The sequence below is a fragment of the Orcinus orca genome, chromosome 12 (assembly GCF_937001465.1).
Source record: "Orcinus orca chromosome 12, mOrcOrc1.1, whole genome shotgun sequence".
Classification (NCBI taxonomy): domain Eukaryota; kingdom Metazoa; phylum Chordata; class Mammalia; order Artiodactyla; family Delphinidae; genus Orcinus; species Orcinus orca.
Window position 1 is genome coordinate 14,313,918 of NC_064570.1, and position 15,975 is coordinate 14,329,892.

The 15,975-nt window shown below is 38.0% G+C and overlaps 1 protein-coding gene across 1 annotated transcript in view; it reads right to left on the minus strand.

The window, feature by feature from the left end:
• CCDC170 (coiled-coil domain containing 170) overlaps nt 1-15,975 on the minus strand; it is an 85,734-nt gene that overhangs the window by 34,284 nt on the left and 35,475 nt on the right. The window contains 3 exon segments of the mRNA XM_049695246.1: nt 9,504-9,574; nt 9,577-9,688; nt 13,490-13,634. Of these exon segments, the coding sequence (XP_049551203.1) occupies nt 9,504-9,574; nt 9,577-9,688; nt 13,490-13,634 (328 nt within the window).

Here is a 15,975-nt window from a genome sequence, read left to right on the forward strand (position 1 = left end):
CCCTCAGCCAGCCACCCCAGGAACCAACCCCACCCACAAGCAGGCAGACAACAGACCCAGGACCACTGCAACCCAGGAACCTGCCACGTCAGGACCCAGCCCACACACGAAGGAGCCAACACCAGCTCTGGGACACCCTGGGCCACTCAGCCAGCACCAATCCCTAGAAACATACAATCTTCCAAGACTGAATCAGGAAGAAATAGAAAATATGAACAGACCAAACATCAGTAATAAAATTGAATCAGTAATTTTAAAACCTCCAACAAACAGAATTCCAGGATCAGATGGCTTCATAGGTGAATTCTACCAAACATTTAGAGAAGAGTTAACACCTATCCTTCTCAAACTGTTTCAAAAAATTGCAAAGGAAGGAACACTTCCAAACTCATTCCACAAGGCCATGTATTATCCTGATACCAAAACCAGACAAAGAATCACTAAAAAGAAAATTACAGGCTAATACCACTGATAAACATAGATGCAAAAATCGTCAACAATAAATTGGCAAATCAATTTTAACAATACATTAAAAGGATCATACCCATGATCAAGAGGGATTTATCCCAGGGATGCAAGGATGTTTCAACATCTCCAAATCCATCAGTGTTATATACTACATTAATATATTGAAAAATAAAAATCATATGATCATCTCAATAGATGCAGAAAAAGATTTTGACAGAATTCAACATCCATTTATGATAAAAAAAAAACTCTCCAGAGAGTGGGCATAGAGGGAACATACCTCAACATAATAAAGGCCATATATATGACAAGCCCACAGCTAACATCATACTCAATGGTGAAAATCTGAAAGCATTTCCTCTAGGATCTGGAACAAGATAAAGATGCCCACTCTTGCCACTTTTACTCAACATAGTATTGGAAGTCTTAGCCACAACAATCAGACAAGAAAAAGAAATAAAAAGAATCCAAATTGTGAAGGAAGAAGCAAAACTGTCATGTTTGCAGATAACATAATACTATACACAGAAAATCCTAAAGATGCCACCAAAAAACTACTGGAACTCATCAATGAATTCAGTAAAGTTGAAGGATACAAAATTAATATGCAAAAATCTGTTGCATTTCTATATACTAACAATGAACTATTGGGAAGAGAAATCAAGAAAACTATCCCATTTACAATCACATCGAAAAGAATAGAATATCTAGAAATAAATCTAAGGAGGTAAAAGACCTGTATTCAGAAGATTATAAGACACTGATGAAAGAAACTAAAGATGACAGAAACAGATAAAAAAAATATACCATGCTCATGGACTGAAATAATTAATATTGTTAAAATGACCATACTATCCAAGGCAATCTACAAATTCAATGCAATATCTATCAAAATACCAATGTTATTTTTCACAGAACTGAAACAAATAATTCTAAAATTTGTATGGAAACACAAAAGACCTCAAATAGTCAAAACCTTCTTCAGAAAGAAGAAAAAGCTGGAGGCATCATGCTCCCTGGTTTAAAACTATTACACAAAGCTACAGTAATCAAAACTGTGTGGTACTGGCACAAAAACAGACATGTAGATCAATGGAATAGAATAGAGAACCCAGAAATAAACTCACATTTATATGGGCAATTAATCTACAACAAATGAGGCAAAAATATACTGTGGGAAAAAGACAGCCTCTTCAATAAATGGCGTTGGAAAAACTGGACAGCTACATGCAAAAGAGTCAAACTGGACTACTTCCTCACACCATACACAAGAATAAATTCAAAATGGATTAAAAACTTAAATGTAAGACCTGAAACCATAAAACTTCTAGAAAAAAAACATAGGCTATGTGCTCTTTGACATCAGTCTTAGTAATATTTCTTTGGACCTGTCTCCTCAGGCAAGGGAAACAAAATCAAAAATAAACAAATAGGACTACATCAAACTAAAAAGCTGTTGCACAGCAAAGGAAACTATCACAAAATGAAAAGGCAGCCTATTGAATGGAAGAAGATATCTGCAAACAATAAATCTTTTAACAGGTTAAAAGCCAAAATATACGAAGAACTGATACAACTCAACATCAGAAAAAAAAAAAAAAAAAAAAAAAAAAAAGGGCTTCCCTGGTGGCGCAGTGGTTGGGAGTCTGCCTGCCGATGCAGGGAACGCGGGTTCGTGCCCCGGTCCAGGAGGATCCCACATGCCGCAGAGCGGCTGGGCTCGTGAGCCATGGCCACAGAGCCTGCGCGTCCGGAGCCTGTGCTCTGCAACGGGAGAGGCCACGGCACTGAGAGGCCTGCGTACCGCAAAAAAAAAAAAAAAAGAGAGAACAACTAGATTGAAAAATGGGCAGAGGGCCTGAATAGACATTTTTCCAAATAGACATACAGATGACCAAAGATCCATGAAAAGATGCTCAACATCACTACTGAAAATCAAAACCACAATGAGAGATTACTTCTCACCAGTCAGTACAGTTATTATCAACAAGAAAACAAATAGCAAGTGTTGGTGAGGATGTGGAGAAAAGGAAACCCTTGTTCACAGTTGGTGGAATGTAAATTGGTGCAGCCTCTGTGGAAAACAATATGGAGATTCCTCAAAAAAATTAAAATTGAACAACCATATCATCCAGCAATTCCACTCCTGGATATTTATCCAAAGAAAATGAAAATACTAATTAGAAAAGATATATGCACCCCTATGTTCCTTGCAGCATTATATATATATATAACTCAGCTATAAACTCAGCTATAAGAATGTATATAACTCAGCTATAAACTCAGCTATAAAAAAAGAATGAAATCTTGCCATTTGCAACAACATGGATGGACCTAGAGGGTGTTATGCTAAGTGAAATAAGTCAGACAGAGAAAGACACAGAATCACTGTGTGATTCCATTTATATGTGCAATTTATATGTGCAATAAAAAACAAATGAACAGACATAACAAAACAGAAATGGAGTCATAGATACAGAGAACAAACAGGTGGTTGCCAGAGGGTAGGGGGATGAGGGAAGGAAAGAAGTAGGTGAGGGAGACTAAGATGTACAAACTTCCAGCTGCAAAATAAGTGAGTCATGGGTATGAAATGTACATTGGGGAATATAATCAATAATTACGTAATATCCTTTTATTGTGACTGACAGTAAATAGACTTACCATGATGATCATTTTGAAATGTACAGAAATATCAAATCACTATGTTGCATAACAGGAACGAACATAGTGTTGTAGGACAAATATACTTCAAAAACAAACAAACTCATCGGTTACAAGGGGTGGGAGGTAGGGGAAGGGGGAATTGGATGAAGGCAGTCAAAAGGTACAAACTCCCACTTAAAAGACAAATAAATCCTAGGGATGTGATGTACAACATGATAAGTATAATGAACGCTGCCGTATGTTATACGGGACAGTTGTTAAGAGAGTAAATCCTAAGAGTTCTCATCACAAGGAAAAAATTTTCTATTTCTTTAATTTTGTATCTATACGAGATGATGGATGTTCACTAAACTTATTGTGTAATCATTTCACGATGTATGTAAGTCAAACCATTATGCTCTACACCTTAAAATTATACAGTACTGTATAGCGATTGTATCTCCATAAAACTGGAAAAAAAGAGAGAACCAGGATGAGGACGTGAATTATAGGGATTTTGATCCTGACTTGCTACAGTGAAGAACTGTCAAACAATTAAGACTGCACACAGGAAGTGGACCTCCGGTGAGTTCCCTGCCTCTGGAGGAGTTCAAGGGAAGGCTGGGTACTAGCTAGACAGGGACATTTTAGAGATGATTCTCATTTCAAATAGAGAGTTTGATGATCTAGATTCTAAAAGACCTTAGGGTCACTTCCAACATTGTGATTCTATGATTTTAAAGAGATCTTTAACTTCTTTAGTAATTTATCCTGTCTGATAATTTCTCATTTCCAGGAACTCTTTCCATATGTCTGTACTCTTAAAATAACCATACATTTATTTTAATCCCTAGATAAAAGTAAATAACTAGGAAAAGGAAATTAAAACACTGAGCATCAATTATGTGCTGGGCTTGTCTTGAGTACCATATGTAGATTACATCATTCAATCCTAACGATAACTGTAAGGGGTAGATCCTTAAATTATTTTCCCATTTTACATACAAGAAACTGAAGTTCAAAGAGGCAAAGTCATATGCCTCAGATCACACAGCCAAACGATTCTGGAGCCTATATTAAAAACCCAAGAGCCTCGCCTCTGAGCCACCCTGCTCAGTGTGTCTCTCTTATCCTCTCCCCTCTTACACACTCTGCTGTAGACAACAAACCAAGAAAGCAGAAGGGACATCCTTCCAAACCAAGCCTGCTGACTCCAAAACCAATATTCTTTCTCCTAGCTTCAATTCTGGCCACTAGAATTAAGGAAAATGTGAAGTGTGACGGAAAATAAGCTGTTTTAAATCCATTATGTAAGTTTAATTTCTGATTCACTGATTGAAACGTCTGGTCTATAGGAAACGTGTGTGGCTAATGTAGATAAAATGACTACTTTTCTCAGCATTAGATTATTTCGAGACGACAACAACAACAACAAAAGGTGCCAATCTATAAAAGTTTTTTAAACGTACTGCAATTTTAACTATTAAAGATTGTCAAATAATATATTATCCATATGTATAATAAATCACCTGGATTTTTATTTGGGAATTTTCATAAAGTAACTTAAAAAAAATCATTAAGATAATAAGAAAAGCTGAGTTTGGTAGAAACAGCACCTCAGCCCCGTGGATACTTCTACCTCTGCAGTCATTCTGGACTTTATTAATAAAGTAAGTTTCCAACCTCAAAAACAGAGCTTTAGAAAGCATTATGAAAACTCTTCCTGAGACCATTAATGTGTCAGTAAAACCACTTGACAGTGTTTTTCAGTAGTAAATCTTTGGAGTCATAATCCCATGAATGAGCACTTTATTAAAGACCTCAAGTGCTTTACTGCCCATATTTTTTTAATAATTTGTATTATTTTGGCAGGAACTTGATCCCAAAGTGAATGTGTTTCACAAGTCTGAACAAAATTGCATCATCAGTCATTTACAAGTAAAGACACATATAAAAGAGGAATAAGTTTTGTATTTTTAATGTGCTTTTGCAATACATTGTCATTTCCTACTGCTCATCTCCAGAAACGCACTTTTATAGACAAACTCATTCTTCATAATTTTCAAGGCTTGATAATTTGATAACTACTATCTATAATAAAATTAAAATCATTCATTCACTGAGGAAATTTGCATAGCTACTTATTTTTATTGTTCCACTGACAAATAGTATTTGGCACCAGACTTGTATGGAGGAAGTAGCTGTGAATATACATGTAAAGGGGATTACTGATAAAAGCACAACAACATAATGACCAGGGTTCAAGTCACTTTGCCAGTTAATAGCTGTGCATACTTGAGCAAAGTACCTAACCTCTCTGAGCACTTAGCAAAATGACTATGTTAATGGCAAGTGATTAATAAATGGTGACTATTATACTAATGATTGCTGATAGTACTAACATAAAAAGTCTGAGAGTCTTAAACTTCACTAAGAAGGTTTACTTATAGGTGGAATATTGAAAGTGTAATTTTGAAATAATTTTATGTATATTGTAAGACAAATCAAATGAGTAAATATTATTGTTAATATCCAAAAGATACTAATATAAAGTTAAAAGATATTAATTTATTAATTAATTAATTTTAATTAATTTTAAATTTTTATTTTTAAAATTAATTAATTTTAATTAAAAGTAATATTCTAATTAACTCTAGAATATTACTTTTAATTAAAAATACCAGTATTAATTTATTACTAAGAAAAGTATTTCTAGCTCTGTCCACTGAAAGCAATGACACCCCAATAGCAATGAGCACACCTAAAGTCTGAATCTTGGTTTCTAAGCACCATTCCCCAGTAAAAGGAGCCAAAGCTCCATAGAGAATAGGCTGCTTTTAGTTCTGTGGTCTGAAAATTGTAAGTGAGACTAAGATATCATCTTCTGTCAAAAGGCAAGGAAGCATTGAAAGACTAAAGGAGTCAGGTTATAAGGTCACAGAGATCATCTTGTAGGGACTCGTCCTGGCCAAACATGGAGGATTGGAAAGCCAGAAGGAGAATAATTGATTATAATATAGTAAGTGTCAATAAATAAAAATCCATGTGTCCATAGAATTGAAAATAAAAGGTAAGAAAACAAATAGCTTTTCTTTACGTAAGAATGTCAACTAATAAGTAGAAGGAAGGATGAAATTAGAATATTACCACTTTGCCACCCCTGATGTAAGTTAATCCAGAAAAGAATCGATGGATGATAACATCACTAGGTCAACTTGATGCAGAACAGAAATAACCTGCCAATGGTCACCCCACAGATACCTTACTTAACTGAAGGAAAAAAAATGTACCTTTACACTAAAGATCTGGGCAATCAAAGTTAGTTTCAGCAACAACAGAAAAATCTAACACTATCTGCTTCTAATGCAATGCAATATGAAGTATACAACTTTAGCTTTGAAATATTCTTGCCAGAAAGGTTTAACCTGGGGACTTCCCTGGTGGCACAGTGGTTAAGAATCCGCCTACCAATGCAGGGGACACAGGTTCAATCCCTGGTCCGGGAAGATCCCACATGCCACAGAGCAACTAAGCCCGTGCGCCACAACTACTGAGCCTGCGCTCTAGAGCCCACGAGCCACAACTACTGAAGACCGCGTGCCTAGAGCCTGTGCTCTGCAACAAGAGAAGCCACCGCAATGAGAAGCCCACTCACCACAACAAAGAGTAGCCCCCACTCGCTGCAGCTAGAAAAAGCCCATGTGCAGCAATGAAGGCCCAACGCAGCCAAAAATAAATAAATTAATTAATTAATTATTTTTAGAAAAGGTTTAACCTGAAACCAATACAGCCCCTAGATCCAACTTTAAGTGTATAGGGCATAGATGAGCAAGTTAAATAACATCTTGAAGAAACAATCAGACCACTGCTCTGTACTCTGTATAAGTCAATGATATTTTTTGAAAAACTATAAAAGGCTAAACATAACAAATAAATGCAATGAATGAACCTAGGCTGAGCCCCAATTTGGGGAAGAAAACAGCTATAAAAGACATTCTTGTAGAAAATGATGAAATTTGAATGTCAATATTAGATGGTTATTGATTAGCTATTGCTGTGTAACAAATTAGCCCAAACTTAGTGGCTTAACACAACAAACATTTATTATCTCACAGCACTATGGGCCAGAAATCTGGGACTGACTTAGCTGGGTGTTTCTGACTCAAGGTCTCTCAGAAGGTTCTAGTCAAGCTGTTGACCAGGGCTACTGTCACCTCAAGATCATCTGAAGGAGGAATTCACTTCCAAGCTCACTCACATGGTAGCTGATAGGCCTCGGTTCCTGGGCACCTGGGCCAGGCAACTGGCTACCTGAGGGCCCCACCACATGACAGCTGGTGTTCCTCAAAAGCAACGATGCAAGGGAATTCAAGAGAGTGTATCTAAAACAAAAGCCACAGTGTTTTCATAATGCAGTCTCATAAGTGAGATCCCACCACTTCTGACGTATTCCACTCACTGGAAGTGAGTCAATTCATCCAGCCCACAAGGGGAGGGGGATTAAATTCCACCTCTTAAGAAGTACAAAAAACGTGTGGGTCTGATAACCTCCAAGGATGATATTGTGGCATTATTGTTGACTTGTAGATGTGATAATGGTATTGTGATTATGTACAGTAATGTCCTTATTCTTAGAATATATATGCTGCTGTAGTCAGAAACAATACATATGATGTCTAAACCTATTTTGTGTGTGTGTGTGTGTGTGTGTGTGTGTGTGTGTGTGTGTGTGTATACAAAGTAATAAAGCAAATACAGCAAAATGCTAACAACTGTTGCCTTTGGGTGGGTAATAAATGGATGTTCATTGTATTCCTGTCTATACATGTTTGAAAATTTCTGTAAGAAAAATTTGGAGAAAAATAATTGAGTTATTTGAATTGTGTCCGCTCAAAATTCATATGTTGAAGCCCTAGCATCCAACGTGATGGTGTCTGGAGATGGGACCACTGAGAGGTAATTGCATTTAGATGAGGTCACTAAATGTCCAGAACTACGAGAAATAAATGTCTGTTTTTTAAGCCACCCAGTGTATGGCATTTTATTATAATAGCCGAAGCAGACTAAGACAAGGTGCTCAAATGATTGAAGTGACTTGATAACAGTGATAAAATTTTTACTCATTTCACAAAGTTAATGTGACAGAAGAAGAAATCCAGTGGTAAGAAGGGCTTTTGATACAGAGAACTGGGGGGAAATAGAAATTATTATCATTACTGTGGATCACTTTCATATTCCAACTTCTCATATTACCTCAGCTTGGCAGTGAAGTCACTGTAGACCTGGAAGACCTAAGAGATGATCCCACAAAGATGGCTCCTTCTACTGCATCCTGCCAACTCCAGAACCCCCGTCACAGCCTGTGGGACACCACTGAACCTTCACCCTTCATGGAGCCTCTCTTTTTCAGCATTAGTCATTCCTTAATTTTAAACTCCATCTCCTTTACTCTTCAACTTTCTCCTACGTATTTTATTAACTGATTGCACTAGCTCACTTTTGCTTTTGGAAATTAATTGTTATTATTAATCCCATAATTAGTTTCCTTGACACAAAATTTTTTAAATATAATTAAAGGATTATATAGTGTTAATACCGTATTAATTCCCATGCTCAAACAGGCTCCAGCTAATTTAAAAGGTAAAGCAATTCATTGGATAAATAAAAGTTTGGAATTAAGAGTCACTTCCCTTTGGCAATATCTCTCAAAATTACAAACCCCATATCCTTTGACCCAGCAAGTCTACTTCTAGGATTTTTGTCTTGCTGATATAGTCTCACATATGAGAACTGACAGATTATTCATAGCAGCCTTGTGTATAATAGTGTGTAGTGTCTTACCAATTTTTAAAAAAGTAAATAAAAAGAAAAACATAGAGGTGCAGAGTATGTTGCCATTTGTGTTAAAAATAAATAAAAATAAACATATGCATATATATAGGTAGAATATTTCTAGAAAGGTATATAAGCAATTGTTAACAGGTTGCCTCTAGAGAGACCAGCTCGGTGGCTGGGGGGAAGGGACTGGGGGATAACTTCTCATCACATTCCCCTGTGTCCATTTAGAATTTTGTGTCTTGTGAATGCATTACCTATTTGTTCAAAAATTAATTTGAAATTTTTGTAATCCTTACAGTTTAACCAAATAAGACGTATTGGCTACAAACTTTTTACTTTTAAGTGTTCTGTATTTCTTTTTTTCTAATTAGAAAAAAACTGTATCCAATGGCCAGATCAGGTCACTGACTCCCATGGTGCCCCAGACCTCCTGCTGAGAGGAGCCTTTGAAACTGCAGTCAATAACACCAGTGTGCTCATCCACATCTGCTTGTCAATTTCTGCTTCATAAACATGATCCCAGATGCACACACACGCTCCACATACTGTACCTGGTTCAGCTTCTCTTTCTCTTCCACGCAGGAGGCAGCTTCTTTCTGCTCTCTGTTTACTTCTGAAGCAGCCTCATGATTGTTTCTCTGCTAGCTTTTGCCTCCATCTCATGGACATTTTTAGTCTCTTCAAGAGTAACGATTTGTCCTTTCATGAATGCGTTTTCCTTGCACAGCTCTCCAAGCTGAAGAGAAAGCAATTACAGCTGTCCCGTAAAAACTAATAATTTCATACCACTCTAAGCAATTCTGATCTATAAACCCCAATGATCTCATTATCACATGACAACAGGGAAAGAGCTATCCCTCCATCCACTCAAAAGATAACTTTTTCAAAGGCAGCCCCTAAATGCTCTTGTTATGTGCAGACCCAGTGGTCAAATTAAAATTAATCAAAAGGTAAATCAAAAGGTAAATTAATCACAAGGCAACAAGGATGAGAGTTCAGCCAAAAGCTTCCAGACAGAACAAGCATCAACGAGCCCCTGGCTGCGAAATACTCAAGGGGCGGTGATGTGCCTACAGTTACGGCAGGCAAGGAAGCAAGGCGTTCTATTCAGCCCACATCCAGTGGCACCAACTGCCTGCAAGGCGTTACCTGGCACAAGGTGGGGACATACAGAGAAGAAAGCAGGACTCTCTTTTTCAAAAAGAAAATCCTTCTTATTAATATAAGCATAGAAAAATCCTGAATAACATGCTCAAACAATGTATTCGAGTGGTTGGCTGGGAGAATAAGACTTGTATGATTTATAAGGAGGGAAAATAAAACCAACCAGCCTCCTTGGCCCCTGGGAAACAGCCACGCAGACAGCTCAAGGATGCCTGTCGAAAGACCCGAAACTCCTCATGACAGGGTCAGCATTTGTGTTAGGACAATCAGGGGAAGTGACATATCTTTTAGCCTCAGCAATTTGCCAACATGGTGCCCTGCTCCTGACTCAGTGCTATTCCCTCTCTCGTGAACGCTTTTCCTCATATTTGTATACTTCCTCTCCAACAGCCTTTTCAAGGTCCCATCTCAGAGGGGCACTCCTCGGCTGGCCTACCTAAAGTAGCATCCCATGCCTCTAACCTGCTTCATTCTCTTTCCCCATATCCTGATTTGTTTTTCTTCTTTGCACCTTTTACTACATGGGATAATACTGGATATTTGTTTATTTCCTCAGCATCTTTAACCACAACAATGGAAGCCCTAGGAGGGCACAGACTCAGTCTTGTCTCATTCACTGCTGTATCCCAGCACCCAGAACAGTGTCCAGCATACTGTAATCACTCACTAAACGTATGGGAAATGGATGAATGAATGCCAAATAAGGAATCCCTTCTTTTCTACTGTTTCCTGAGAGTGTGTGTGTACATGTGGTTATAAGGGCCTTAAAAGTAAGGGAATGGCTTTGAAATTGCAGTGGTTTTGTTCACCTTCTCAGGGTAACACCTAGTGAGTGTTCAAGACAGTAGCCTTTTTGCTCTTGGCCAGGGAGATTGTTGGTTTTTTTTTTTTTTAAGACAGGGACCTCCTCAGGTGATTGGGATGTTAAAACTCTAGGGTCTCAGGATCTGTTTAAAAATATAGGTTATATCATCATTCAGGTATGGTGAGGCCAACGGATCAGGAGACACTGAAACTGTGTTACTCACAGTTTCTGAGAGGAAGGGGCACACCATGCCATGCAGGGCCGCCCAGGGAGCACCAGGGCTGGTCAGGAGACAGAGAGAGCCAGGGGAAAACATGTTTTCCACAGGAAGGAATGGGTGAGGCAGGGTAAGCAAGCTAGTTTGAGTAATTTCAGTGGGTTCTGGAGGGTAGGAGCCATCTCTAGTTGTCTGCCACCTGACCCGGGGGTGATCAGTTGGATAGTGGCCAGAGTATAAAAGCCTGATAGAGGAAGTGGCTGGGGTATGGGCTGTGTATTGGTTGGTTTGCTTATGAAAGCTGTGCACCCAGGAGACTCATTTACTAGGAATTGGCTAATCCTGGGACCCAGTCTTTCCTGGGTCAGCAAGGCCCCAGATGTCAAAGCATTCGAAGTACAGAATATAAAAAGGCAAGATTAATACAGTATTAACACCCAGATTAGCAACTGGAGATTGTCTCTGATGAGGGAAAGGGTACCTGAAAGAAGGAGCTTCTTAATTTCCTTTTCTTTTCCCCACCACTTGGCTTTAAAGATAACCCCCCAACTACAATGTGAAGTGGACTTTTATCGCCAGGCTCCTGGTCACATGTTACGGGGGGAGCTGAATCCAGCACCTTGAGGGTATCAGACAGAGCCCAGGCCTGAGCAACCAAAACCCATGAGTGAGGTGGAACTTCCTGAAGCAAAGTGTTCCATTTCGCAGCTCTCACAGAGTTCACGTGGGAGGCTTACTAATAACCCACTGAGGGGAGGCCTTTAAGAATGGCTGCATCGGGCTTCCCTGGTGGCGCAGTGGTTGAGAATCTGCCTGCCAATGCAGGGGACACGGGTTCAAGCCCTGGTCTGGGAAGATCTCACATGCCGTGGAGCAACTAGGCCCGTGAACCACAACTACTGAGCCTGCGCGTCTGGAGCCTGTGCTCCACAACAAGAGAGGCCATGATAGTGAGACCCGTGCACCGCGATGAAGAGTGGCCCCCGCTTGCCACAACTAGAGAAAGCCCTCGCACAGAAACAAAGACCCAACACAGCCAAAAATAAATTAATTAATTAATTTTAAAAAAATACAGGAGTCCATGTATTTAAAAAACAATGGCTGCATCCCCAGTGGTCACTGCAGTGCTGTTTACAATAGCCAAGACATGGAAGCAACCTAAATGTCCATCAACAGATGAATGGATAAAGAAGATGCAGTATATATACACAATGGAATAATACTCAGCCATAGAAAAGAATGAAATAATGTCATTTGCAGCAACATGGATGGACTTAGAGATTATGATACTAAGTGACGTAAGCCAGACAGAGAAAGAAAAATATCATAGGCTATCGCTTATAAGTGGAATCTAAACAAAAATTATCCAAATGAACTTATGTACAAAATAGAAATAGACCCACAGACATAGAGAACAAACTTATGGTAACCAAAGGGGGAAGGGGGGGAGGGATAACTTAGGAGTCTGAGCCTAACATATACACACTACTATATATAAAATAGACAACCAACAAGAACCTACTTCATAGCACAGGGAGCTATACTCAAACATTTATAATAACTTATAAGGGAAAAGAATCTGAAAAAGACTATCTATATATAATACATATATATATATTACTGAATCATGTGTATGTGAACCACTTTGCTGTACACCTGAAACTAACACAACAGTGTAAATCAACTAGACTTCCATTTAAATAAATAAATAAATATTTTTTTAAAAAAAGAATGGCTGCATGGAAATCTATCAGGAAGCAAGGATATGAAAGGTTTATAAATGAGCAAAGATATGGTGTCCATTCAAATAGCTTCACGCTCTCTAATGAATCACTACAGTCCAGGTAGTGATATAATTAATTTCCATCTCAATGGCAACCTACCATTAAAGTAGGATTTTTATTTATTTGGCTTTAGTGTAAAATCAAAAAGTACTTTAGAGATAATCTTAACCTTATGCTCAAAAAGTATCCCCAAAATGACACACAGCTGGTTTTGGTTTCGGTTGTGAGTGTGTATGTGTTTCTATCTGTAACTAAAACAAACAAAAATCTTCCTAAAACAAATCATTAAAATGAATAATTCGTTGTATTTGACAAGCTAAATACATTTTAGACAAAACAATCAATTCCTTCTGGAGAATAATTAATCTCAAATAATGCTAGAAAGGATCTTGGAATTGAGGCTCAGAGAGGTGATACGGTTTTTCCCAGGTCACGCAGTCAATTAATGCTGTACTAGGGCTCCTGCCCTGTTCTCCTGCACCCCCAGACTCAACCACAGCTCTTCCTTTATGGCACACTTCGGAATGACCACTAAATGTATAGTCTTTTTAATCTTCATACAAATACCTTTAGAATTAAATCTTCATCTGATGCCTTTTCATTCTTCTTCCCTGGATCTAAGCAGTCATGAAGTTAAGCCAGAAATTCCTCATGTTCCCTGCAATTCTGTGAGACTTGATCCTTATTCTCCTTGTTTTCCTTTAAACATCTTCTGTCGGGCAAATAACAAATAAGTCAAGTTTTAACACCAAAGAAGATAACATTCATCAAAGTTCAGAACTCAAGCTCTCTGTCGGGAAATAACCAATAATCATTTCAACACAACACAGTTTCCCAGACACAGAGCACGATATCGTCTTGCAAGCCCAGTTAAAGAGGGAGAAAAGTGGAAACAACTCTGGGGCACGTACACTCTGCAGAAATGTAGGGAGATCTTTACGGCATCTTAGCAAGGGAGACAGATTATCTGCCTCCTGTTCCTGACATTTTAGGATCTGCAGAAGTGGAAGGTGGTTCTCTAGATCACACATGGATCCACTCAGCCGTGAGTCTCTGTTGCTGCTTCGTGGGAAAGAAAGAGAGTGATGCTACGTTGGGTCTAGAGACCATGCTTTGGTCACTACACAATGATCCATAAGAGTTACTTAGAGCTTTCCCTGGCTCATGGCCAAGCATAACTATAATTAAAAATACATCAGAAGCAGGGGATGTGCCCACCCCTGGAAAAAAGAGGTGTTCAATCATCAGCAAAGATCACTATTAGTTTTTGCACATCCAGGATTTTTAAAGAATATTGGAATGGGCCAATCAAGGAAAATCAGTCAATTTATGCTCTGCTGTGAATATTTTATTTCAAATCTCAGATAGGTTTGCTAAAATAGCATAGTCTATTTCTAATTCTTTAAATGTTAAAAACTAAGAGATCATAAAAAGCAGATATATTTTAAAGGCAAATTAGGATCATTTCAATAATTTGGCATCATTTTTTAGTACCCTAGATAATAAACATGATTATTGCTTTCCCTTTTTACCATGTTGAGTGTTTACTGCAATTCTTTCACGCTATTCAAAGATTAACAAGGCATGTAATTGCATATACTCAAAAGCATATCATATTTCTATTTAGAAAAAATGTATAATAAAAGACCAACATCAATATATCTCTAAGTTCTTATTTTCAGCATATGAAAGGTAATATTTATTCAGTCTCTCTCACTCATTTAAGTCATAGTTAATGCTACGGCTCTGATTTATTTATGTATATGATTCTATATATTTACGCTAAGATTTCAGTCTTACTTCTCTGTTCCAGGAATTTCTAAATTATTTCCACTTCTATTTGCATTTCACTTTAACCCAACAAAGTCCCAGGCATCTATCATAAAGACATAATCACATAAATGTGAAAATATGAATGCACATGGGTACTCACTGCATCTTAGTTTATAATCTTTTTTTTTTTTTTTTTTTTTTTTTGCGGTACGCAGGCCTCTCACTGTTGTGGCCTCTCCCGTTGCGGAGCACAGGCTCCAGACGCGCAGGCTCAGCGGCCATGGCTCATGGGCCCAGCCGCTTCGCTGCATGTGGGATCCTCCCGAACCGGGGCACGAATCCGTGTCCCCCGCATCGTCAGGCGGACTCTCAACCACTGCGCCACCAGGGAAACCCTATAATCATTTTTTTAATGGAACTAACCTAAGTGCCTAAAGTTAAGAGCAAGAAGAACCTGTTAAGTAAATTATGATATTAACAGGCAATGGAATATCACTGGCCATTAAAAATGATACAATGAAAGACTTTTTAAGTATTTACAACATATTATTCAGGAAAAATAGTTCACTACATGATACCGTTTATGTACAACTGTCTGAAGATCTATTCAACAAAATGTTAACTATAGCATTTCTGGAATCATAAGGTTGTGAGTAATTTTAATTTTGGGGGGCACTTTATTATATCTTTAAAAACTTTCTTATAATGAATATATATCATTTTATTACTCATTTGTTTAATAAATATTTACTGGGCACTTACTATGCTACTTACTATGCTTAAAGGTGCTAAAGATACAGTAGTAAACAAAACAGATAAACATCCCTCATGGGGCTTACATTCTAGTTTGGAAGATGGACAATAATCAAAACATAAATGTATGTAAAATGTATAGTATATTATAAAAGGGCTGGAGACAAAAACAATTAAGCAGGAAAGGGAGTCAGAAACATTTGGGAGGAGTGGGGTGAAATTTTAGATGTAGTCGCTAAGATCAGGTTAGCGGCAATGGGAAGTTGTCAAAATTTAGATTTATTTGGACGGCAGAGATAGATGATAGATTTACTTAAGGATCAAGGAAAGAGAAACAAGGATGATCCAAAATTTTGGCCCTGATCAACTAGAAGAATGGAATTACCATTAAACAAGATTAGGAAAAGCACAGGAGGATTTTGTGGAAACACCAGGAGGTATTCTGGACATGTTCCGTTTGAGATGCCTGTTAGACATCCGCATGGAGATGCCCAGTAAGTCGTAAGATATGTGGGTCTTAAAAAAAA